General features: G+C 36.3%; 1 protein-coding gene across 2 annotated transcripts in view; it reads left to right on the top strand.

Moving 5' to 3' along the window:
- The first annotated feature begins 544 nt into the window (after positions 1 to 544).
- ORC5 (origin recognition complex subunit 5) overlaps positions 545 to 27,632 on the top strand; it is a 92,445-nt gene continuing 65,357 nt past the window's right edge. The window contains exons 1-6 of one of the 2 annotated variants that reach the window (XM_017506240.1): positions 545 to 753; positions 4,575 to 4,667; positions 8,174 to 8,374; positions 13,063 to 13,137; positions 16,428 to 16,539; positions 23,431 to 23,561. In XM_017506240.1, coding sequence (XP_017361729.1) covers positions 682 to 753; positions 4,575 to 4,667; positions 8,174 to 8,374; positions 13,063 to 13,137; positions 16,428 to 16,539; positions 23,431 to 23,561 — 684 coding nt within the window. In that variant the 5' untranslated portion in view covers positions 545 to 681. The remainder of the gene's footprint in view (positions 754 to 4,574; positions 4,668 to 8,173; positions 8,375 to 13,062; positions 13,138 to 16,427; positions 16,540 to 23,430; positions 23,562 to 27,632) is intronic. The other variant, XM_017506241.2, reaches the window with a different exon arrangement.

Below are 27,632 nucleotides of genomic sequence, written 5' to 3'. Positions count from 1 at the left end.
ATTATACTATCACCCTCACCACACACATACAATTAGGAATGAGAGGCCTTCCACATCTGGTGTCAAGCTTGCACGAAAAATAGTAATTCCAAGCTGTTCATTAAAACCTATTACACCCTGTTTTGCACTCAACGCCACTAATTTCCCACCTCCTCGTCAGGAAGAAAACCCATCTTTTGACCATATTAGTCTCCTAAGTCGGCCTTCCACATCCCTCTAAGGGTCCGAGCTCCCGGTCCGTCTTCCAAGGCACTCAAGGTTTCTAAACTTGGGGCTTCCAGCCGGGAAAGCTAAAGGCACGGGTTCCCGGGTCATTAGAGGCCACAGGACCCCCTTAACTCCTCCCACATCTTCCCCATTCTCCCATCTCCGCTTCGTCTTCTCGGTCTTTGAGTGGGAAAAGCGCTGGCCCCAAATCCCCGCCAAGCAGAGACCCGCGAAAACTCCCCGCGCACCCAAGACCAGCGAGAAGGCGAAGAGTCTATCCGTCAGACTAGAGCGGCGGCGACGCTCGGCGCAGTTGGTGTCGTCACGCCGCCGCCAGGCAGCGCCGGCTCCTCCCACGACGCGGTGGGTCAGGTTTCCGGCGGGAGCTCGAGCCGCTAGACCTAGCGAGGTTGCTGCTTGTGATTAGGGGCCTGTGCGCTGGCTGCACTGTCGTCTGCGGTGGTGTCCGGCAGAATGACCCACTTGGAAAACGTGGTGCTTTGTCGCGAGTCTCAAGTGTCCACCTTGCAGGCCTTGTTTGGAGAGGTATTGTAGTTAAACTGTCTTCCAGATACTCGAGGCAGACGTCTCCGTAGTCTTGCGATCTGTTCCAGTACTTTTTTTCGTGTTTGGATTGAGGGCCAAAAGGCCATTTTTACGTTGAGATAGGGGTGTTGTGGGGCTGCCCTGCACCTTCACCCACAGTCTCTTCCGATTAAGAGGAGACTGTCCAAGAAGGACCCGCCTGCACTACATGACGTTGCCCAAGATGTGTTTGACGCACGCTGCACTTCTGAGAAGTTTGCCCACAGTAGCTGCTAGAAGTTGCTCATTATCTTACCCCAACCCAATGACATTTATGTAACAGATGTATTTTCGGAGTGTTATTTATTCAAATGTAAGTTCGTACGTTTCTATGAGGTAGTTGGAATAAGTCAAGTGTAAAGAGGTGGTTGTTTTCAAGGCCGCTAAGGGCCAAAGCAGTGCTTCGGGTTTAAAAATTAACTGGCTTTTCCAGAATTGTAAAAGTTCCGAAGAGGTCCAGTGTAAACTTTTCTGTTTAACTGGTGGTTCACAGGATGCCCTAGAGAGGATGTTTGTCTTTTCTGAGTGAACATAGTTAGGGAGTCCTTTCAATAGGCAGAGTGTAGCATTCACCAATTCAAAATTTAACCTATTTTTGACTATTTGCTGATGGTCTTTGGTGTGCTTTTTGATTCAGATTCATTAATCAGAATTGGAATTAATGAAACTTGGATCGTACCTGCGAAGAAAGTGAATGAGAATTTAGGGTCATACTCATACCCACATCTTCTGATTAGCTTTTTTAACTACAGTCATCCGTTGCTGTCACGTAATGAGGGAGATAAGTCCTGAGAAATGCATCGCTAGGCAATTTCATCGCTATGAATACCATAAAGTGTATTTACACAAACCTAGATGGTGTAGCCTGCTATACACCTAGGGTTGTATGGTGTAGCCCATTCCTCCTAGACTATCAACCTGTACAACGGTGCTACTATACTGAATACTGTAGGCAGTTGTAACACAGTGATAAGTATGCATCTAAACGCATCTAAACATAGAAAAGGTACAATATGTTACTTTCATCCAACTGGAAATACTGCATGGTAATTTGAGGTGGCCTGTGAGGCATTAGTGGAAAAGTGCTACCCTCTGTCTAAAGGGGCACATTATTTAGGGAAGTTAGAGGTCAACAACTGCATCTTCAATTAATTTTCTATTTATAATGCTTTCAATTATAGTTATCTGTATTATTTTCTTGATTATGTTCTCTGAATTTCATCTTTGGAATGCAGATCACTCCAACCAGAAATGCTCCTCCTGAAAAAGAGCATTGGCGAATAGGGATGAGTAGTATTGACTTAGTGGTGGATCACAGAAAGGTTTTTGACCTTTGCTCCTAATGAAAATTATGTTTAACAATATTAGTATCACTTTTCTGCAAGGTGCTGTGCATATGGGAAATCCAAAGAACTGTAGCAAAAAACTATAAAAAATTGGTTCATGTTTCTAAGAATATTCATTTTTTTGTACAATAAATAAATATTGAGCACCTTTTCTGTGTCAGGCACTAGCTTATTGCAGTTTATGTTAGCAAGATTTATAAAGGTGAAAGGTTAAATAACAGTGGAACAGTTCAACATAATTCTAGGTAACAAATAGGAAAGATGTTATAAGGGCTTATTAGGCAACAAAAATGTAATGGATAGCAGAGATGCTCAGCAACATGCATTTAATTCGAGGGACAGAATTTTTCGTTTGTTTTTTGTGACAGGGTCTGGCTCTCTTTCCCATGCTGGAATGTAATGGCATGATCTTGGCTCACTGCAGCCTCTGCCTCCTGGGCTCAAGTGATCCTCCTGCTTCAGCCTCCAAGTAGCCAGGACCACAGATGTGTGCCACCAAGCCTGGCTATTTTTGTATTTTTTGTAGAGATGGGGTTTCACTGCATTTCTCAAGTGAACTCCTAAACTCAGGTGATCTACCTGCCTTGGCCTCCCAAAGTGCCAGGATCACAGGCATGAGCCACTACACCCTACTGAGACAGAATTTTTAAGCCAGTTAATTTATAAGATTGTTACATATAAACTTTAGAAAAGGACTCAGGTATTATAATACCTATCCATTTCCAGTACATTTTTAGTCTATTTTTAGCAGTTGAGCTGTTTTTGCCATAGCTGTATGCCATTTAAAAAGTCTTTTTCCTGCATAAATCTGAATTCCTGATTTGTTTTGTAAAAAATATTTAACTTAGTGACTGGAATGTGATAAATGTTTGTGACTGTTGCTCTAATCAATGATAGAGACTCAACTTTCTCATGGAAATTGCATAATCTCATTTTCTTGTAATTATTTAAAAAATATATTATTAAAAAATAGGCCAGGCACAGTGGCTCATGCTTGTAATCCCAGCACTTAGGGAGGCCAAGGCAGATGGATCATGAGCTCAGGAGTTTGAGACCAGCCTGACCAACATGGTGAAACCCTGTCTCTACTAAAAATACAAAAATTAGCTGTGTGTGGTGGTGTGTGCCTGTAATCCCAGCTACTCAGAAGGCTGAGGCAGGAGAATCGCTTGAACCTGGGAGGCGGAGGTTGCAGTGAGCCGAGATCATGCAACTGCACTCTAGCCTGGATGATAGAGCGAGACTCTGTCTCAAAAAAAAAAAAAAGCATTATTAAAAAATAGTCTGATTTTCTTGTAATTATTTAAAAACTGTAGACTATAATTTTCTCCAAAGTAGATAATGTCTTTTACTGATATGTGTACTCTTCAGTACCTCATGGTTTTCAGCATTCAGTAGGTATCTAATGAAAGTGTTCACTGAAGGAATGAAGTGTAAGTATTCATAGTATTGATTAGACCAGAGGGACCTTTGACAATATTTACTTTTCTCTGGGCTGCAAACTGAATGTACTACAGGAAGATCTTGCAAATATGTATTTTAAGATAAATGCTCTACAGATTGTATTAGTGTTTTATGTGATCTAATGTATGCATTTATGCCAGCATCAGTGAGTACGCATTGTTCAGAATTAGTCTATAAGTTTTCCTAAGAATGAGGACCTTGAAATTCCTTTTAACCTTTTGATTATCTATACTTAGTTTCATAGCATTAAAATGTATAGTGAAGTTGTAGCCTCACAGAAGATTAGATTCTTATTTATTTATTTTTTTCTTTTTTTTTGAGACGGAGTTTCGCTCTTGTTACCTAGGCTGGAGTGCAATGGCACGATCACCGCAACCTCCGCCTCCTGGGTTCAGGCAATTCTCCTGCCTCAGCCTCCTGAGTAGCTGGGTTTACAGGCGCGTACCACCATGCCCAGCTAATTTTTCGTATTTTTAGTAGAGATGGGGTTTCACCATGTTGACCAGGATGGTCTCGATCTCTTGACCTCGTGATCCACCCGCCTCGGCCTCCCAAAGTGCTGGGATTATAGGCGCGAGCCACCGTGCCCGGCTAAGATTAGATTCTTTAAGAAGGAGTAATATCAAAATGGATTATGAACAAAATTATTCTTGAAAAACTCCTTAAATCTCCTGTAAAGTTGAAAGTACAAGTTGGTATGTGTAAACCTGTACAATAATAGATATATAAATATATAGTACATTATAAAATATGACAAATATAATGTTACAGAAATTTTAATTTCATAACAAAGTGCTTAGAGTTGAATTCAAATAAGTTCAAAGTGTGTTGATGCATGCACAATATGCTCACTGTTAGGAATTTGGATTTAATATTTTACTTTTCCACATACAACTTTCTCACAAGTTGATGTGTTTATTTTCTATTTTGTACATGCAGCCTCATATTTGTCTTTGTCTTTTCTCCCCTTAGAGACATCATTTCAGTTTTCCATCCATTTTTATTTATGGACATACTGCCAGTGGAAAGACCTATGTAACACAAACTTTGTTGAAAACTTTAGAGGTAAGAATAAAAATATTAAATATTTCTTTGCCGTTCTTTAATGTATTGCTACTGATAATTCTGAATCTCCACAAATACAAAATTAAACATATGGCCTTTACATTGTTTTTCTTCCCTTATTATCTCTCTCTATGAATGATCCACTGTCATTGACACAGTTGTCTGCCCAAACTTGCATTTTCTTAACTTTTTCCTCATCTTCCCTCATTCAGTAAATCACATCAATAAACTTGGTCTGTTGCTTCACATTTTTAAAATCATGTCTCCATCTACCTTTAATCCTAGCCATTGGTGCTAGGATTTTCATTTACCATTGTTTTTTTCCATGTATTTCTGTAAGCCTCTTATTTGCAATCTTCACCCAGCAGCCAGCCCATGCAAATCTTACTTAAGATCTTCAGGACGGTGTTCAAGTAATTTGCCCAATGTACAAGACCTTTCATGAGCTGAATTTATCTTTCATAACACAGTGGTTAAGAGTTTGGGCTGTGGAGTCTGGCAGACTCATGTTGCTTTTTGGATTCACCAGTTAGTGCTTTCTCCATCTGCAAAGTTCGCTTTCATATTGACAACATTTGGGATTGTTACAAGAATTAAATATTAGTACATGAAAAGTGCCTTTTGTAGTACATAGTGCGTAGTGCACTCAATGAAAGTTAGCTGCTATTATTGATGAGTGTTGCCATACTGCCTTTCAAATCCTAAACCAGAGATGGGGAGTCTTTTTCTTAAGGGACAGATAACTAACATTTTATGCTTGTGTACCATGTAGTTTCTGTCTCACCTACTCTCTGCTGTATTGTAAAAGCAGCCATGGGCATTCTCTATGTGAATGGACAAGACTGTGTTTCAAAGCAACAGTATATACAGAAACAGGCAGCTAGTCCACAGGCTTTGGTTTGCTAACCCCATTCTTTTCTAGCTCTGAGAAGGCGTGTTTAGGATGGCATATTGAACTATGTACAGTTCCTGCTCTCTTACTTTCAAGCCATGGCCGATACTGCTCCCCTACTTGGAATGGCTTTCCTTTACCCACTTGCTCTTTCTGTTGCTTGGCAAATGCTTATTTATTTTGCCAGGTTTTCTTCTACTTATACTCTGCAGGTCTTTTCTGATCCTCTAGGTTATATTAGATGCACCCCTGTTTTGCAGCCTTAGCACCCTGTGCTTAATTCTTTCATAATATTTAGCTGTCTCAGCTATGATTTTGTGTTTGTGTTTCCCTGGCCTTAGCCTGTAAGTTTCTTGAAATTATCCCCGGTACCAAGCACAGTGCTTAGTACATATTAACTTGTGGATTTCAGCTTAAGTTGTGGATTTCAGCTTCTGATCCCAAAGATAAGCTGTGCATTTTAGAAACACATATGCCTGGTCTATATACTAGACTTCAGAATCTGAGTGTACAAGATCCCGGTCCAGGCATTTGCATTTTAGAACCCCATGAATGAAGTGCCCCCAAAATAAATGTTGAATAAAAGCAAGAAAACCCAATAAGGAAGTTCCGTATTTAAGGGCTATATTCCATTTTTGTTCACGTTGTAATTTCTGCTGCCACTTAATCAGTGTAATATATAATTGTCACTGCTTCTGATACAGGGACCCAGACAGGCACTTAGACTATGCTGCCTTTAAAGGTCATGGACAAATGCCGTAAGCAAGACACTATTCATAACAGAGATGTTGTGGACTTTTGTACGTAAAGGAGTGAGAGTGAAATGAGTTAGCAAATGCTGGTAAAACTGTCCCCAAGTAAGTTTAATGTGGCTTTAGTGACACTGTTACTCAGAGAAAGAAAAGCCTCCTTATTGGATAAAATTTATAAAATCACTAAAAAAGTTACAAATTCCATTATTTGTACCAAATGCCTCAAGTTATCTTCCTCTGAATGATCAGTACTGCTTTTGTGATCTTATTTTGAGGATAGATTGTATTTGTGAGCAAGTCTTGTTTGCTTCTTTATTACTTCTGGAGTTACCTCATTTTGGTATTTTAATAGTTCTTTAAATGAAGAGCTAGTTCTTTTTTTTTTCCCCCCAAAATGGGGTCTTGCTGTATTGCCCAGGTTGGAGTGCAGTGGTATGATCATAGCTCATTGCAGCCATAAATTCCTGGGCACAAGTGCAGCCATGAATTCCTGGCTACTTCAACATCCCAAGTAGCTGGGACTATAGATGTGCTCCACCAGGCCTAATTTTTTTTGTATTTTTAGAGACGGAGTCTCACTATGTTTCCCTGGCTGATCTTTAACTCCTGGGGTCAAATGATCCTCCCACCTTGGCCTCCTAAAGCACTGCAATTACAGCCATGAGCCATATGCCTAGCCAAGAGCTAGTTATTACAGTCCTCATAAAAGGATTACAATGGTTTCAAACTCTTAAAATTCTTTTTTTTTGACTTAGGTTTATTCAAGGATATTAAAGCTATAAATGTGAAATTTCTAGTAAGAATTTTAACATTCAAATATATTTGGATTTCCTTCTTTCTTTCTTTCCTTCTTTCTTTTTTTTTTTTTTTTTGTAGAGATGAGGTCTCACTATATTGCCCAGGCTGGTCTTGAACTTCTGACCTCAAAACCTTAGGATTACAGATTTAAGCCACTATGCCTGGCTGATTTCTATATAAGAATTCTTTATAGAAAAATAGAAGTTTGCTTTGAATTTCTGTAAGGAAGAAAGAAATGGCAAACTGAAAGAAATAATTGAAATGAGTTTAATGAAGGGAGTATTTTAAAAAGGTTGAGGAAGCCGGGCGCGGTGGCTCAAGCCTGTAATCCCAGTGCTTTGGGAGGCTGAGGCGGGTGGATCACGAGGTCAAGAGATCGAGACCATCCCGGTCATCATGGTGAAACCCCGTCTCTACTAAAACTACAAAAAATTAGCTGGGCATAGTGGCGCGGGCCTGTAGTCCCAGCTACTCAGGAGGCTGAGGCAGGAGAATTGCCTGAACCCAGGAGGCGGAGGTTGCGGTGAGCCGAGATCGCGCCATTGCACTCCAGCCTGGGTAANAAGAGCGAAACTCCGTCTCAAAAAAAAAAAAAAAAAAAAGGTTGAAAAAATTTTATGGGAATCAGTAACAGATGATGGTACACCAGGGCTTTCACCACCTCCAGGCCTGCATGGATCATAGAAAGGGGCTGTTACTGGAACCCAGCAAGAGGTATAGCCTTAAAAGAGGGGCTGTCCAAGTTGATCTTTGGTAAAAGAGTATCCACTGCCAAGCTAGGGCCACTGAGGGGTCGTGGTGGGAGTCAAGGAATTCAATATCCAAGCTTCTCTCCTACCATTTTCCCTTAGTCTCCTGCTAGTTCTTTTCCATTGGCTTCTCCATCCAGAGCCAGAAAATAAGAGAGTCTAGGTCATATAATCTGTAGCCATCAGGCTCTTGAGGCGTGGGGTGGGTTTGGTGGGATATATATCTAGAAAGACAAGTGGAGAATGTCCAGCAGACCCATTACTGGGTCTGTGTGTTTTCTTCTTTACTTATACTGTTTTGGTTCTCGTTTTCAGCTCCCACATGTCTTTGTGAATTGTGTTGAATGCTTTACCTTAAGGCTGCTTTTGGAACAAATTTTAAACAAATTGAATCATCTTAGTTCTTCAGAGGATGGATATTCTACTGAAATAACCTGTGAAACATTTAATGACTTTGTTCACTTGTTTAAACAAGTAACCAAAGCTGAAAATCTCAAGGATCAGACTGTATATATTGTAAGTAATTTCATTTGATCAGATCATCTCTTATATGAAAACGATTACTTATTACATCAGTTTTCATATATTCGAGTCCGTATCACTGTCAACATTTTGGTCACGGTCATTCAACAAGTCTCTGGGAAGTCCAGACCTCCCCATGTCTTCCTGTCTTCTGAGCCCTCCAAACTCTTCCAACCTCTGCCTGTTACCCAGTTCCAAAGTCACTTTCACGTTTTCCACTCTTTATAGCAGCACCCAAATACCTTAGTACCAATTTACTGTATTAGCCCATTTTCATACTGCTATAAAGAACTTTCCAAAACTAGGCAATTTATAAAGGACAGAAGTTTAATTGACTCACAGTTCAGCATGGCTGGGGAGGCCTCAGTGAACTTACGATTATGGTGGAAAGTGAAGGCAAAGCAAGCACCTTCTTCACAAGGTGGTTGTAAGAGAAGTGCCGAGCAAAGGGAGATGAACTCCTTATAAAACCATCTTGTAAAAACTCACCTACTATCATGAAAACATCATGGGGGAAGCCATCCCCGTATTTCAATGACCTCTAGTTGGTCTCTCCCTTGACACAGGATTATAGGGATTATGGAGATTACAATTCAGCATGAGATTTGGGTGGCGCCACAAAGCCTAACCATATCATTTTGCTAGCCTACAAATTGAGAGACTATTAGAATGCCTTAGTGTAAATTAAGAAAAGTATTTCGATCTGAATTAGAATTTCTGCTTCTCTTGATATTAGTCTGATAATTGCTTTTAAAAAGGAGTATTCATTAGAACATCATAAGATCATTACAATGGGTTAACTTATCACGTTGGAATAATTAACTATTTTACTGCTTTAGCTTTGTTTTGCATTAAAATGGGCAGAAAAAAATTGATGAATGTATTTTAATTAATCTGTTCTGGATTAGAGAGTTATTTAAATGGAGATTGATGGGTAATTTTATAAAATGCATAGTGAATGCATATCTTTATAGCAGGAAATAATTTTAGTTTTTTTGTCTAAACTAAGAATAAAATATCTTAAGTATGATTTTTCTCATACATTGTTTTAAGCTATTAATAAAACATACAAAAATTTGGTTAGTTTGGGGAATTCTTAAATTCTTAATTTAAGTGATTATAATTTGCAATAAAAGTTACTAATAAAGTATAAGGGAAGATAGGTTTAGGGGAAGATAACAGGTTTCTTTAGAGGAAGGGTGATTTTAGTTCTAGGCAGAAAATCTACAAGAGGAGCCTAGAACATCTTGCCATACCAAAAAGCTAGGAAACCATCAATGACTATTAGGGTCATTTAGAAAAGAAATGGAAGCCAATTAAAAGAGGTTTCCACTGGCCAAAGATAGGACAATTTGGCCATCAAAAAGAATAATGAATTCAATGAATGGAAGCATATATTAGATACCCTAAAGTGTACAAATTCATAACAATACATTAAAAACAAATACTTTAAAGATACAAAATGCCAACTCATTTGTTACCTTGGGAGTATAATTTAGTAGGGCATGTAGTAGGCTGAATAATGGCACCCGAAGATAAGATGCCAAGTCCTAATTCTGGAACTTACAAATGTTACTTTATTTGGAAAAAGGGTCTTTGCATGTGTGATCACATGAAGACTCTTCAGATGGGGAGATTTACCTGGATTATTTGGGTGGACCTGAGATATAGTCATGTGCTTACATAGGAAGGAAGAGAAGGAAATTGAACTACAACACACACATAGAGGAGAAGGCCAGGTAACAGAAGCAGCAGGAAGCAGAGTCAGTGGGAAATTTGAGGATGCTGGCCTTGAAGACTGGCATGATGTAGCCGCAAGCTGAGAGATGCTGACAATCACCAGAAGCCGAAAGCGGCTAGGAATGTATTCTCTCCTAGAGGTACTGGAAGGAGTGTGGCCCTACCCAACACCTTGATTTTGGCTCAGTGAAACTGACTTCTCAATTCTGGTTTCCAGAACTGTAAGAGAATGAATTTTAAGTCTGTTTTAAGCCAGCAAGTTTGTGGTAATATTACAGCAACCACAGCAAACTAATACAGACACAAGCCTATTATTCTGAAAATTGGCAAATAAAGGGAAAGATATTTATCCTTCTTGTCATATGTGAACTTTCTGGGTAGCCAAATCATGGATGAGGGAAAGTTCTTTCTATAAAAATGTCCACCTATAAATGCAGAAAGAATGGTAGAGGATTACAATTTTGCGATCCCTAATGAAATAGTATTATAAGCAGTGATCATCAAGAGATGCAAAAATCATTGTGTGAAAGGTAGCTGGGGAACTTTATAATGGATGAATCAGGCTAACAATGCCTGAATCTGTGAATCCATCTTAATATCACAAAAAGGAGAGACAACTAAGTATCGTATGCCTGCTGATATACTGCAGTAAAAATTTTACAGCACTACTTGTGAAGTATTCTTGCCCAAAACTTGAACCTGAGTCTGATCAAACCTCTAGATCTATTGGCTCTTTTACAGTAAATTTCAGGGATTCAGATATATTTTTTATGTCATTACAGTGACACAATCAGCCAATCTAAAATACAGAAAATTCTGCTTGACAGATGACCTAGTTAGTTTCTATAACAAAGAATCAAGATGGGAGGATCTGTTATAAAATAAACTTGGAAGACAATTAAATCACATGTTATAAGTTGCAGTATTTGGGCCCTTTTGGATCTTGAGTTAAACACACTGAATATAAGAAGAAATGGATGAGACAAGTGGGAAAATTCGAGTACTGGTTATTAGATGATATTAAAGAATATTGTTAATTTTCTAAGGTATAGATGATACTGTGCTTATGGTTAAAAAGAGTCCTCATCTCTTAGAGCGGCTTACTACATATTTATGGATGGAATGATATAATGTCTGAAATTTGTTTAAAAATAATCCAACAAAATGGTAGCCAGGGAGGTAAGGGGTGGAATAGAAGAAACAAGTTGGCCTTATGTTGATACTAGTATTTGTTGGGATTGGGTGATATATATATATGTGCAGATTCATAGTACTAGTCTCCCTGCTTCTGTGTATGTTTAAAAATTTCCATAATAAAAACAAACATTAGACTAAATGTTTTAGATAGTGTTTTTTAAGACCTTGATTTCTTTGTTTTAGTGGACAGGTTTTTTGTTTTTTTGTTTTTTGGTTTTTTTTTTGTTTTTTGAGACGAAGTTTCGCTCTTGTTACCCAGGCTGGAGTGCAATGGCACGATCTTGGCTCACCGCAACCTCCGCCTCCTGGGTTCAGGCAATTCTCCTGCCTCAGCCTCCTGAGTAGCTGGGATTACAGGCACGTGCCACCATGTCCAGCTAATTTTTTGTAGTTTTAGTAGAGACGGGGTTTCACCATGTTGTCCAGGATGGTCTCGATCTCTTGACCTCGTGATCCACCCGCCTCGGCCTCCCAAAGTGCTGGGATTACAGGCTTGAGCCACCGCGCCCGACAGGTTTTTTTTGTTTTAATGGACCTCTTGAAACGTTTTTTAAAAAAAACATTTTTTATTATGGAAATTTCAGACACGTTAAGTAAAGAGAATAGTGTTATGTATCCATCACCCAATTTCAATAATTATTAATATGTGACCAAACTTGTGTCAATTGTACCCCATTCACTATTACCTGTATCAAATCATGTGGTCCATAAATGCTTCACTATCTATCTCTAAAACAGAGGACCTTTTAAAAAACTATAATCCCAATTACATTATCATTACACGGAACAAAAATTGAATCTTTTTTTAACATGATCAGTTATCCAGTTAGTTAGACAGGGTTTATCATACAGTTACAAAGTTGAAGAAAGACATTTCTACATGACAAAATTCATAATTTTCTGTTTCTCTTGGATAAGAAAGACCTGTAATTTTTGGTACATGGTAGCCATCTATCTTTTATCAAATGGAATAAGAAATGCACACAGTTGTAGATACCTAAGAAAGTATCATCAGGATACCTTACACCATCTGTTTTTTTTTTCTTTCCTTTGGTAGTGTGCTTTTAAAACAAACCTTTTAAATGTAGCTATTACTCATTTTCTATTTAGACATTTGAGTTAAAACGTGTTAGAAGTAGTCTGCTTTTTAACTTATTTAATCTATTTTAAATGTCTTTCTACAAATATAAAGAGGATTTTAAAAGTTAATTCAGAAGTTATAAGTTTTCTTTATTACTTAGAAAATTCAAGTTTTGTATTTTGCAGTGTATTATGTAAACTTACTGTCTCAGCCCATTTTGTGTTGCTGTAACAGGGTACCATGAAGTGGATAATTTATTAAAAGAAAGACATTTTTTTCTCACAGTTCTGGAGGTTAGGAAGTCAAAGATTTAGGTGCCTGCGTCTGGCAAGGGCCTTTTTGCTGCCTTGTCTCATGATGAAAGAAAGAAGTACAATAGAGGACAAGGGTGAGAGCAAGAGGTGGTAGAAGTTCCTTTTATAACAAAGCCATTCTTTCAATAACTAATGCACTCCCTTGATAACAATATTAATTCATTCATGAGGGCAGAGCCCTCATGATGTAATCATCTTTTATGCGGCTCCACCTCCCAGTACTGCTGCCCTGGGAATTAAGTTCTAACACATGAACTTTGGGGGACATAGTCAAATCATGTTATTTTGTAAAGGGTTTAAAAATATGTTGCTGTTGTTTTTTTTTTTTGTTTTTTGTTTTTTTTTTTAAGGTTCTAGATAAAGCAGAGTGTCTAAGAGATATGGAAGCAAATCTTTTGCCTGGATTTCTTAGATTACAGGAATTGGTAAGTAATGTGAGAGAGTGATTTTTCCCCACAACTTAATCCACAGATCGTGTTGTGAATTTTTTTCATTTTGCTATTTGATAGGTGAGAATTAACATTTTAAAATAATTTTAATTCACATTTCTCTGTTATGAGTAAACCTCAGTATTTTTTTCATACTAAAAGCAGTTGATTTGATAGAATTTATTCTTCAATTATTTTAGCTTTTTCTCTCTAATTATGAAGTGATTGCTTTCTATTAAAAGATTTTAGATGTTGCTAGAATAAGTGGTGGAGGGCCAGACTTTAAAACCTCACAAGAATTTTACAATTTTCTTTGCATTTCAAAATAAGAATAATCTAAAGAATGGCATGGCTATTCTGGATCATCTGGATTTCTGTCTTATGACCACTCATTGTCAGAGTTTATCTTTGTATTTCAGTTTACTGTTGTGTTGGTTCCACATAGTACAGTAAGTCCTCATGTAACATCTCAGTAGATTCTTGGGAAATACAACTTTAAGTGAAACAGCTTACAGCAGGTTCTCCTTACCTTCAGCATCAGTTCATTTTAACATTGTAGAGGAAAAAAATTGGTTTTATTATATGTTACACTTAAGGTCACAGTTTCCAAGAACCTGTCAACAGCATTAAGTGAGGGCTTACGAATTAGTACTACTGTGATTGTCATGGCCCAGTAAGAAAAGCACAGGAGTGGACTTACTAGGCATTTGTGTCAGATGAAAGCCAAATTGTATCATAGATAAAACAGGGTTTTATAATAGTTTGAATAAAGAAAATTGGTGAGGGAAATAGCTGTGGTTGTTTCCAGGTAGGACCATATTCACCATATTCACAAAGATTTCGTTTCAGCAAAATAATACTGTTCAATATATTCAGTTAATATTAATCTAAATTTTACTGGTTTTATAGTTTGTTTTTATAAATTTCTTTTGGTTTTATAATTTTATAAGTGCTTTGAGCCTAAGCAATTTACCTACTTTTATGTTTGTATGTTTTAAAGTATTAAGTAAAATTATAATAAATACTTAGGGAGGGGAGGAGTGCTCAAAGCATTTCTGCCTTTCGAAGTTAAACATATTACTGAAATTTGAAAATCTGCTAGAAGCTTAGAGAGGCCACTGAAATCCTTGTGTGCCTAAGGCTGACTCCTGAAGTTTACTTTTAGTAGTAGTTGAGAGAAGGGAGGTATAGAGCGGACGGGAGAATAAGTATAGCCTATTCTGGAAGTTAACCTCACACAGTCTAGCTTTTCTTGGTATCATTAACTCTTGACATTTTATTAGTGAGACTCAAGACCTGTCTTCTTTGAGTAGAAGTCTCCTATATCCTTTCCTTTTATTTGTTGCATTTGTGTTCGCGGGTTTTTGCATACTCTCATCCACTATTTCCCGTTGTTTGCTCTAGAGCTCACCATCTGGTATCCAGAATGCATTATTGTCTTCTTGCCTTTTCAGTGTAGATCACCCTATTTTTTTCCTCCTTATGCTCAGTAATGGCGATCATGCATCCCTTCACAACAATTAGGACTTTTTACCATTTTTTAGTTTCAATTATAGACGCCGTTTGAAGAAAACTTAAAGATTTAGAGTAATCTCAGCTAAACTGGAAAAGAGAATTGTTTTGACATTTCTGGAAACATACGTGATTTTTAAAAATGTATTTCATTTAAGAAAAATCTGGCAAAAGCCTTTCTCTTTTTTTATAAAGTATCTAAGTGAAAGGAAATTTAAAATATGATGGATATCATATATGCTGAAAGTACTTATCAGATGAATAGATGAGAACATTATCAATTTAAAATCCTTTCAGTTTGATAAATATCCTCTTTTTTAAAACTTCTGAATATATTTAACTGGTTTTTAAAATGCTTTTAGATAATCATATTTTTATAGCAAAAACAACTCGATAATTTGTTATCAGGATTGTGATTAGGGCATACTGTTTTACCCCTATAAAAATAAATTCAGAAATTCTTAAAAAGTCAGACCTAATGGGATGGCTAATGCCTATAATCCCAGCACTTTGAGAGGCTGAGGCAGGAGGATCACTTGAGTCCAGGAGTTCAAGACCAGCCTGGGCAACATACGGAGACCCTGTCTTTACAAAAGTTACAGAATTTAGCCAGGCATGGTAACACATGTTCCAGCTACTCAAGAGGCATGGGAGGATCACTTATGCCTGGAGAGGCTGAGACCACAGTGAGCTGTTATACTACTGCACTCCAGCTTGGGTGACAGAGCCAGGCCTTGTCTCAAAAAAAATAAAAAACCAATGATTTTATAAGACAAAAAAGCACTTGAAAGTAAACATTCTGTCTTCTATCATAAAGATGCTAGATAGTCAATGAAATTAAGAATTTATTGTACTCAGCTATCTTTGTTAATCAAAGTAATGTTTTTCTAAATAATGAAAGTTGGTGTATAAGATAAGGATACACAAGTTAGGAATCAATAAATAATCACTATAATAGTATAGAATAATTTACATATGAGATTGGGTCCAAAGAATACTTGTAGACCAAAACAGCTATCATACCTGCTTTGTCAGCTTTGGAAATGTCAAAAAGAATATGAGAAAAATTTCAATGAATTCTTGCTAGCAATGTATAGAGTATTTGTGTCCACTCTGTAGAAGGATAACAGACACATTGAGCTTATTCCCTTAATGTTCTTCTTTGGTATATGAATTGTAATTTCTAAATATACTTCAGAGGTCATCTGCTTTACACTGGTGTTTTGGATACTAATAACTCATAGTTGTTAGTGTTTTTAATATATCTTCAACATCAGTTTTACTCAATTTGTGTAAAAATAATCTTTAAAAAACCTTAAACTTTCTTTTTATATTATGTTATATATTAGGGCATATCTGTTTTGGCATATGGCAACTCCTTTTTTGTTTCTCTGGGTTATAGTAGCCATTTTAATGATGGGAAATGCTAAGTTTTGTATTTTATTGTTTATTGATTGAAAGCTTATGATTTTTTTGAAAATTTCCATAAGAGAGTTTTAAGTATTCAAGTAAATATATTCTTAATTTCTATAAGTTCTTATGTGACTATCCTAGCACTCATGGGTAACTGAAATGTCAGTTAACCTATAAGTGTGTGACAGTTTGCAAATGGATGAGCTCCTTGATTAGGTTTTCTAAATATGGTTTATTAATATGCAAATAATTTGTTATAGGTTAGAACTGTGGGGGATTTATTTTAAGGTAAACCCAAATGGAAATACTGCTCTGATTAAGATTTTTAAATGCAAAGTTACTTTTATTTCTTTCTTTTACAGGCCGACAGAAATGTGACTGTTATCTTTCTCAGTGAAATTGTTTGGGAAAAGTTTCGTCCAAATACTGGATGCTTTGAGCCATTTGTCTTGTATTTCCCTGATTACAGCATAGGTAAACCTTAAAACATTGTTTTGGCAAACGATATGCAGTAGAATAGTGTTTGTTGTTTGAAAGATTAAACTAGCGTATTCAAATGGGAATACTTTGATATCTTAAACTGCTAAGGTTTGCTGCCAGTCTCAGATAAGATGTTTGTAGTTCTGCACTTAACAAAATTTTTATTTTGGAACTGTGGGAAGTTATTGTATAATTACTAATTTCCTTTGGATGAGCAGCTCTCATATTTGTGCCAATGTATCTTCATTTTTTTAGTCAGTACATTAAGATGTACATATATTGTGATTATGACATCGGTACAAGTAATCAGACTAGACTGGTAAAGCATATTAAGAGTGTGTTGAAATCTTCATTTACCGTATACTTGGGTTTCCTGTATGTTGGACTTGCATCTTTTGATTTCGTAAATCTCATTTTTCTTTACTGTAATTCATATGGTACCAATTACCAGCCTTTGTGTGTCTTATTTTCTTGGGGGTTGTATTTAATCTTAAATTTCATAGATCCTGATGATTTTAGCTTTTGGAAGAACACAGTAACTTTTTGTGTTGCTGAATAGCTTTATGGATTAACAGTGGGGTGTCATACAGAGATGATACTTGTGATTCAGAGATTATAACTGTGAAGCATAAGGTGGTTAGCAGGCTATAAAAAAAATAGCATTCCATGACCTTGGCCTCATTAACACTGTTCCTCTGAACTAATCAGCTATAAACATACATTGTTAAGATTAGCACATTTTTGCTTGTTTTCACCAAAACAGCAGTCAAATAACACCTCCTGTCTTAGCTAATTAGCTGAGATTTTTTTAAACAGCAACCCAAAATAGATGAAGGGAGTCCTTATTTTCATTAATGTCTCATCCATGAAAATCCCAAGGTAAGAAAAGGAAGAAGAAAAAGTAATAAAAGATTTTATTTAAACAAAAAAACTCTGTACCTGTGTCAGCATTATTCATAGTTTTTTCATGACCCATTTTACTTTTTAGTACTGAAAAGTTTAGAATTTAAGAAAATTATAAAAAATGTTGATTTTGTACATTTTATTCAAGTTGAATTAATAATGTAACTATAGAATTTGATTAAAAAATTTAAAAAGTAAAGATACAAAGCAGCATAGGTAGTTTGAGGACAAAAGCAAATAAAGTGATCTTGCTAACTTTGGGGAGTATAGGATAATAGATTTTTGAAAGCATATAATAATGGAGCCAAGTTAAATTCTGATTATTAAATTTTAGGGCCTTTTACATATTCAGGTTTTTTAAAGCAAAAACACTGTAGTCAGAAAAAAAGCCATTCAGAAGGGGAAAATAATCGATAAGTTAAAATTATGGCTAAGTGTGGAACCAGGGCAAAGAGATTATCTAAGTGGTTAATGTTATTCAGCTGTAATAACTTGAAACATATATCATTTTCAGGATTATGGTGCCTGATTTTAAGGACAGCACTCATCTTAGCAGTTATGGCTAGGAGCCCAATTTGGAAGTCTTGCTTTCTAGTCTTTACCTCTTGCAGACTATCTTTAGGCAATGGATATTTTTTTCTTCAGAGAGATTATAATGTACTTGATCAGGTTTTTGGTTTAGTTATTGTGTCAGTTAGGATAGATTAAGTTATGTTCTGATAACAATCTGAAATTTCAGTGACTTATAGTTTCCTACCTAATGACATTTGTGCTGCTGTCTTACATTTTACTTCTATATTTTTTATAAACCATGTAATATTATATTATAAACCTCAACTATTATTATAAAACTCACATATTAAATATAATATTTAATATTTTGGCTTTAACAAATAAAAAGACAAGAAAGAAAATAACATTGTTTATTCTGCTGGGAATTTGTTGAGTTCTTAAATCTGTGGGTGTATAGTTTCATCAACTTTGGAAAAATTTCAGACATTATTTCTTCAAATATTTTGTCTATCTCCCTCCCCACCTTTTCTTCTCTATCTTTTTTAGTTGCATTGTAAGTATGTTAGGCTGCTTGATATTGTCCCACTGAAAGACTGTTTATTTAAATTTTATATCTTTTTATGTATGTGTTTTATTTGGGATTGTTTTTTGTTTCTGTGTCTTTAAGTTCATTGATATTTTTTTACAAGTCTCTAGTAGGCAGCTAATTTCATCCTGTAAAATTTTTTATTACTGATCTCATTATGCTTTTGTTTTCCTTTATATCCTTGAGCATATGAATATATTTATAATAGTCATTTTAATGTTCATGTTTACTAATTCAGTTACCTCTTTTGTTTGAGTTTGTTCCCACCGACTAATTTGTGTCCATCTTGGGTATCCATTATACTTCTTCATGTTTCTAGTACTTTTTGATTGAATTATAGACATTGTGTTTTTTGTTGTGTTTTGGACTTTTTTCTCATTAGCATTTATCATTACTTACAGTTATAGTTGACCCTTTTAAGGCTATTTTTAAGCTTTTTTTGGAGAGAAGACCTAGAGTAGCCTTTATTCCAGGGCTAATTTTAGCTCTACTTCAAAGACATAGTTTTTCTGGAATCTCTACTGAATGCCCTGTGTGTTTAGCATGGCCTCTGCATTCTGACTGGTGGCAACATGAAAAATTCACAGCCCTATATGAATTCTGGGAATTGACATATAGCTCTCCAGTAATGGTTTTTCCCAACACTAATTCTTGCATGGCTTTATAGGGTTTTACCCTATGCATACATTATTCCTCTGAACTAATCATCTATAAGCATAGATTGGTCTTAAACTAAGACTTGAGGGAACCCCTGTACTGATTTCTGGAGCTCTTTTTTTGGCATAGCTTTCTCCCCTCAGGTACTCTGCCCTGCAAATTCTAGCTATATCAGTTCCCTCTGCTCTGGTCTCTGTTTCCTCAACTCAGTAGAATAAATGAGCTGCTTTTGGAACTCTACCTGCAATACAGTCTTAAAATTGCCTCGTTAGAAAGCTTGACTACTGGTAGGACTCACCTTATTTGTTTACCTTTTCTCAGGTATTATGGTCCTTTATTGCCATTTGTTTGATATTTGAAAATAGTTGTTTTCTATATTGTGTCCAATTTTTAATTGATTATTAGAGGAGGGTATTTCTGGATGCTCTTACTCTCTCACAACTGGAAGCAGAAGTCTCTCTCCAACTTGGGAATGGCTTTTCTTTGCACATGAGACTATACTTGGATAATGAAATTTTAAGACCCAAGGAGACCAAGCAGTGGGTTTCTCCTACCCTTTATTTACTACCTGATGATACACTGTTTTCAGCTTTTCATTATAGCTGGGATTTTTTTCATGAATTTGAATAGTCCTAGACTCTTAGAGCTGGCATGACTTGCTTGTTATAGAATTGTACTCTGAGATTTTTTACTGTAGTCTATAAGCAAGTAGCTGGTTTACTTTTACAGTAACATAGTGAGGGTTCCGATTCTTCTAAGACTTTCATCAGGGCTGAAGTAGGCCAATGCTAACATCTAATCAACTATCTTATGGGTTACGGAGGGCTACCTGCAAGAAATATAGAGATGTTCGGGGGCACTTAGAAGTACAGTCTGAGCTGGAAACTCAGCTGTTTTCCAAATTTTCTTATCCATTCATTTATAGAATAATTTTTTTTTTTTTTGCTTATGTATGTTCGTCTCTCTGATCATTTATCTCTTCCCTCCATCTCTCTTTTCTTATATCCATCCAGTTATTTGGTAGGTTTTATAGGTAGATATCTTTGTTCTAAGTTTTATAGTACCTTTTAGAAATTTTCACTATATCAGATATTCCCCCCATGGATAGCTAAAAAAAACTTAGTGACATTATATTTAAAGTTTGCTATTAGAATGTAAAAGTATGTAGACTCCAAAGGGAAGTTTTGGCTTTTGTTTATTTTTTTTTTCAGTAGTTTTGAAATAAAAAAGGAAATTCAGTAACAGTGTCTCATCTAGTATCTCTTCAGGATAATATTCTAAGTATGAAACAAGGCTTTAATTTTTTTTTTGTCAACTGCTGTGTTTAAAATATTCCTTAATAGAGTTGTTTCTAAACTTCTGTTTATAAATTTTCATTGATAGTTCATACATATTGTTTGATCTTATACCTGTTTCTAATTGATTGTCAGGCACAACAGTGGTTAAAATCAAAAGCCAATGGCAAATGGCCTGGTTAAAAATACTAACTTAATGGTTAGTATTTTTAGGGAAATTGACGTGATCAGAATATCCTGGAAGGGTTTTTATCTGTAATTTTTTGCAAAAAACTTGAGCACTCTGGAACTAGGTTTAAAGTTCTAGTCATATGCAAAGAGCTCCTAACTGAGAAATCTAAGGAGACCATTGCACCAAGAAGTCAGAGGATCTTACAATAAGGAATGAATGACTAACTGATTCCTGTATTAAGACTGGGAAATTTTGAATAATAGATGGTTGTTTCCCTTTAAATTTTACCATTCTTCTAAAATATGATTCTTTCCAGCAGGATAAAATAAAAGGTTAGGACTCTTAACATGACATTTTATAAAGAGTCTGAGATATAATAGCAGAGAAATAAAGATATCAAAGTTGTCGGGAGAAAACTTGTTTTATAAGAGGGGGAATAACAAAGTAAGGACTAGGATCAGGTGATGATTGTTTTAAAAAAAATTAATGTATTCTTTTCATTTTACAAAACATGAAGAGCATTTGCTAGTTTGTTGGTAGTTTGTGTACTATCCCCTCTTTTTTTTCCTAGTTGATTTACTTAATAGGAAGAAAAATAAACTAGAATCTTCAGTATTTTTTTCCTTGTTCCTGATTTTGCCAGTAATATGGTTCTAGATGTAATTGTTTTCTACTTGTTTTAAGGAATATTTAATAGTTGTTTTTTTTGTTTGTTTGTTTGTTTTTTGAGATGGCGTCTCACTGTGTCACCCAGGCTGGAGTGCAGAGGCGCGATCTTGGCTCAATGCAACCTCCGCCTCTCCCTCCCAGACTCAAGTGATTCTCCCACCTCAGCCTCCCTAGTGGCTGGGACTACAGGCACGTGCCACCATGCCTGACTGATTTTTGTATTTTTAGTAGAGACGGGTTTCACCCTGTTGGCCAGGCTGGTCTTGAACTCCTGACCTCATGATCTGCCCACCTTGGCCTCCCAAAGTGCTGTGATTACAGGCATGAGCCACCATGCCTGGCCTATTTAATACTTTTTTTAACCTCAGTTTCAAAATTTCGATTACTTTTTCAGAATTATTTTTACTCAAAACACTTCTGACACCAAATGTATTGGGTATTTTTGTTTACCCAACAACAGATTCTTCAGTTCTCTAGATATCAACGGGTATCTAGAATCTAAAATTCAATTCACTTCTGACACTACCTACCAGAAGTTAGTGACACTAACCTCACAAGTTAAAGGCTTAGTCCTACAAGAATATTAGTACTTTAGACACCAGTCTAAGTCCCAGGTTTCTATCTATACTTCTGAAAACTGGCTATAAATTGGGGTTTCCCATGACCTCCTCTTCAGATTTGATAATTTGCTAGAATGGCTCACAGAACTCAGGAAAACATTTTTCTTACTCGGTTTATTATAAAGGATACAAATGAACAGCCAGAGGAACAGGTACATAGGGCAAGGACCATTGGGGTCCCAAGCCCAGGAGCTTCTTCTCTGTGGGGCTAGGGTGTGCTACCCTCCTGGTATGTGGATATATTTACTATCCTGGAAACTCTCAGAGCCTCATCATTTATGATTTTTTTTATGGAGGTGTCATTATATAGTCATGATTGATTAAATCATTGGCCATTGTTGATGAATTCAATCTTTAGCCCTTCTCCTTTTCCCAAGGGCAGGAGGTGGGGCCTTGATATGATTTGGTTTGTGTCCCCACCCAGATCTTATCTTGAATTCAATCCCATAATCCCCACATGTCATGGGAGGGACCTGGTGGAAGGTAATTGAATCATGGGAGTGTTTCCTCCATGCCGTTCTCATACTAGTGAGTTCTCATGAGCTCTGTTGGTTTTGTAAGTGTCTGGCATTTCCCCTGCTGGCACTCATTTTGTCTCCTACTGCCCTGTTAAGAGTGCCTTCCAGCCTGACTGTAAGTTTTCAAGGTCTCCCCAGCCACTGTGAGTCAATTAAACCTCTTTTCTTTATAAATTACCCAGTCTTGGGTATTTCTTCATAGCAGTGTATGTGAGAATATAGGCTTGTAACCACACAGTTGATTCCTCTGACAACCAGTCCCTATCCTGAAGCTACCTAGGGGCCCACTTTATTAGTCCATTCTCAGACTGCTATAAACATACCTGAGACTGGGTAATTTATAAAGAATTTTTTAAAAATAGAGGTTTAATCAGCTCACAGTCTCCAGGTCGTACAGGCTTCTGCTTCTGGGGTGGCCTCAGGAAACTTAAAATCATGGCAGAGGGTGAAGGGGAAGCAGACACATCTTTACATGGCCAGCAGGAGAGAGAAAGCGAAGGGGGCAGTGCTACACACTTTGAAACAACCAAAACTCAACACAAGAACGGCAAGGGAGAAGTCTGCCCCATGATTCAATCAACTCCCACCAGACTCCTCCTCCAACACTGAAAATTTCAAATGAGGTATGAGTGAGGACATAGAGCCAAACCATGTCACCCATCAAGAAAGGGCTTATTATGAGTATCAAAAGATACTTCATTTATCCTTCTCATTCTTTAAATTATGAGGGTTTTTTGAAGCTGTATGCCAGGGACTGGGGTGAAGATCAAATACGTATTTTTTATTATGTCACAAATCACACTTTTCTAATCTTATAATAGTTTTATTATTCCTTAATTATTGCTGGATCTGGGTTTTGTTTTGTTTTTTAACACCTTTGTTATGAAATGCTCGAAGTTATGATTAGGGTGCTGTGTTAATTGTTATAAGTTGTTTTGTGTCTTGTGAACAGGGAACCTTCAAAAGATCCTGTCCCATGATCATCCTCCAGAGTATTCAGCTGATTTCTATGCTGCCTACATTAACATTCTTCTTGGAGTTTTCTACACTGTTTGTCGAGATTTGAAAGAGCTCAGACATCTGGTAAATAAACATTTTGCTTCAAAATATGTGTGTGTGTGTGTGTGTGTGTGTGTGTGTGTGTGTGTGTGTGTTTTTTTTTTTTTCCCATGTAGAAATGGTGTGAGATAAGTTAGAAACTAAAATTTTATTCTGGGAATTTGCATACGGCCTCTTGAGGCTAATATACCATAAGTAGAAAGATGTCTGTGGTTTAGTACAAACTTTGGTCTGATCAGAAAAATGTCATTCTCAAATCTTCTCACTCTTCCTTTTTTCTCTTTTCTCTAATTGCAGAAAATACAAAACTCCATTAAATTTAAAATGAGGAATAACAGAAAAGAGATGTAAAAACTTGAACAGTTTTACAAGTCTGTTAATGTTTTGTAACAGATTTTGTTTAAGTTTTATGTATGCAGTGATTGAGTTTCTAGAATCTAGATAGACTTGAGTTTGGTCAGAACTTTTCATTGTAGGCCTTTCATTAGTCACTCTCCCTAAGCTGGTAATCTTCCTATAGAAGGTTCTTAAAAAAATTTTTTTAAACAATTAGGATAGCTGTTTATATTTCACAGACAGTTTGGAAAAATGTTGATGTTTAATTTTCCTTTGACCTTTTTCATTTAATATGGGGATGGGAAAGGAAGGAGACAAGAATCTCTGGTTTCTGTTTTAGAAACCTTCAATTAATAATGAAGATCTTATCTCCATTTAACAGAAAACAGTAATATCTATAAGGCTGGAAAACAGTTACTTTCTTTTTTTTTTTTTTTTTTGAGACGGAGTTTCACTCATGTTACCCAGGCTGGAGTGCAATGGCGCGATCTCGGCTCACCGCAACCTCCGCCTCCTGGGTTCAGGCAATTCTCCTGCCTCAGCCTCCTGAGTAGCTGGGATTACAGGCACGCACCACCATGCCCAGCTAATTTTTTGTATTTTTAGTAGAGACGGGGTTTCACCATGTTGACCAGGATGGTCTCGATCTCTTGACCTCGTGATCCACCCGCCTCGGCCTCCCAAAGTGCTGGGATTACAGGCTTGAGCCACCGCGCCCGGCCCGAAAACAGTTACTTTCAAAGTAACAGATTCTATGTCTCTTAGCACAATTTCTTCACTTAGCTTTTTTTCTGTTTTTGACCTGAAAAGTATTATTTAGATTCAGTGTGTGTTTGAGACGTAACATAGAAGGCAATCATTTAAAATTATGCTCACATTTAGTATGTTTTTGAAAGTTTCGGATTTCAGGGCTTCTCTGATTTCCATGTAGATTTCAGACATCTTCTCAGTTGGGGAAAAAACAGAACAGTTTTTCCAGTTCAAGCTTATCACTAACATTTCTCGAGAAGCTGAATGTCTTAGGATCCCTGGCTTCTGAGAGAAATGATAACAGAAGAGATTTACACAGAGGAAAGGTCCAGGAAAACGCACCTGGGTGAGGTGGACTTAGGAGCAAATAATCTTTCTCTCCCTTTCCTGGAAAGTAACTTGCAGTTACCACTCTTTAGTGCTTGAATCCTGTGGGAATCTGTGCTGGCAGCCATTTCAAAGTAAATTATAAAGTACAAGAAGGAAAAATTAAGGAAAAGATTTATGGGAAAATAAAATATAAAGAGAGAAATATATATTTTAATATGGTATTTTTTAAAGTTCTTTAGGTTTCACTGAGGAATGATTCTATTTAGGGTGAAGTTACAGCTTTTTTTAACATCATATTAATAAATGTAAAGTATAGTTTAAGTCTTATATTACTATTGGTAATGATAAATAGAGAAAAGGATCCTTGAACATTAAAGAAAAAAATAGCACAGTGTTCTACTTTCCTCTAAATATAGAACATAGAAGAATAAACATATTCATTTTCCTATTTTCTTCAGATAGATAGTGTTGTTTGTTTCAAAGTTTGTAAGTGACATTTTGCTTGAAAGTTTATTAAATCACCTGAAAAGTATTTTTTCAGGGATCTTTTCTGTGTGTGTGTGTGCTTTTAGGAATTGGATTTCTGAATTTTTTAGAGGCTAGCTCTATAGGTAACTTAGGGCAGGAGAAAATAAAGTACTACTTTGAATATTCATTTAGATTTGTTTTCTCTGACAAACCTTATGATATTGCCTTTTTAACTGTTTTTCATAAATTATTAAACATATTTTAGTGTTTCAGCCAAAAAGAAAAGCAATACAGTTGTCCCTTGGTATACTTGGGGGATTGGTTTCCATATATATCAAAACCTGAGCACACTTAAACCCTGTCATCAATTCTGCAGAACCTCAGTGTATAAAAACTTAGTCCCCATATTCATGAGTTTTATATTCCCTGAATACTATGTTTTTGCTCTGAGTCTGGTTGAAGAAAATATCTGTGTATAAGTGGACCCTCACAGTTCAAACCGTATTGTTCAAGGGTCATTTGTTTATTTTTATTAGCCAAATTGTTACCAGTTGCTGTTAACATTATGACACTTCAGTGTTATTAAACTATACTTAGATCTGAAAATCTAAAATTAAGGTAAGAAAGTTTGGCTGAAGTGAATAATTTCATCTTGATTCTTCTCTATGCTTAATATTAGCAGAATTTGGAAGATTTTTCTACTTTAAATAATTGTTTTTTGTAAAGTTGAGTAGGAAGAAATTATTTTAATAATTTGGTTCTTAGTTCTCTGTTATGTGTTATATAGTTACACATTTATATATATCATTTTTCTATGCCTTATTGAATTATTTTGATATGAAATACTGGGAACAAACTAATACTGATATATGGAAGCAGTATGTTTTTACCAGTTTGCTCAAATTACTTTTCAGTAGAATTCCAGTGTTAATTAATGGAAAACTAGTAAGTCTTTATTACTAGTCAATTAGTACTCCTCAAACTTTAGAATACATAGAATTTCTAGAGAGATCAGTAAACATAGATTTCCTGGGTCTTATACTTAGAGATTCTGATTTAGTATGCCTGAGATGGTATCAAGAACTTCCATTTGTAACATTCTCAGCTAGTGCTGCCAATCCAAATACTTTGAGTCATACAGAACTCTATGATGTTTAATTTATGAGAATTTTCAGATCTTTACAAAGCAACAGTTAATTTTTTGGGCTTGAGGTTTTTCATTAAATGTTTTATGGTTGTATGTGACATAAATATAACCTAAAAGTACAAATTATGCTTTGTTACTGTAGGGAAATTCACATTTTTACCCTGCAGGTTTGATAATTTGAATCTATAAAACAAACTAAGAGATTAATAGGAAAAAAAAGCATACAAATTTATTTTTTTATTAATTTTTAAATTTAATTTAATTTTATATTAAGTTCCAGGATGCATGTGCAGGATGTGCAAGTTTATTACATAGGTAAAACATGTGCCGTGGTGGTTTGCTGCACCTATGGCCCCTTCACCTAGGTGTTAAGCCCTACATGCATTAGCTATTGCATACAAGTTTATTAATATGCATATAGGCACAGGAGCCTTACACAAAGTATGAGCCTCAAAAGGTAGGGGACAGATAAGGGGGGGCCAGAGGTTCAAATTTGTATACCATCCAGAGGTTACAGAAGGAAAATGGGCTTGGGCATGGCATAACAGATTACTGGAGGGAGAGAAGAGAAAACACATGGTTAGGGAAGGCAGTCTTGTTGTGCAAATGAAACCTCATAGGTAGCAACTTTCAGATAGAATAGATGGTAGCCTGTGCTAAGTTTCTCTATCAGACGTTCAAAGGTGTCAGACCCTGAAGTCTCTTTCCTGAGAGCTAATCTTTCCTAAATCCAAGGTGAGGGATGATCAGAGAAAGCCTGTTTTCTGCTTATTTCCTCTACAGATGCAGATCTCCCTCACACGCACACACACAAAACGGCCTTTCAGTGCAATTCTTGTGCTTGCAGCCCCTCTGATTAGCCATATCAAAATATGCCAAAGAAGTATATTTTTGGTGAGACACTCCATTCTCTTTTATCATATAATTTTATATACAGAGGCTAATATATTAGGCAGGATTTATCCAATTAAAAAATATTTTTTGTTGTGCTATCATTATTGGTATTTTTGCTGTTTTGTTATTATACTACTAAGCTACAATTACCTTTTTTTTTTTTTTTTTTT

The sequence above is a fragment of the Cebus imitator genome, unplaced genomic scaffold (genome assembly GCF_001604975.1).
Source record: "Cebus imitator isolate Cc_AM_T3 unplaced genomic scaffold, Cebus_imitator-1.0 Scaffold352, whole genome shotgun sequence".
NCBI classification, from domain to species: domain Eukaryota; kingdom Metazoa; phylum Chordata; class Mammalia; order Primates; family Cebidae; genus Cebus; species Cebus imitator.
Note: the sequence above shows the minus strand (reverse complement) of the source record. Positions and strands in the feature narration are given on the sequence as shown.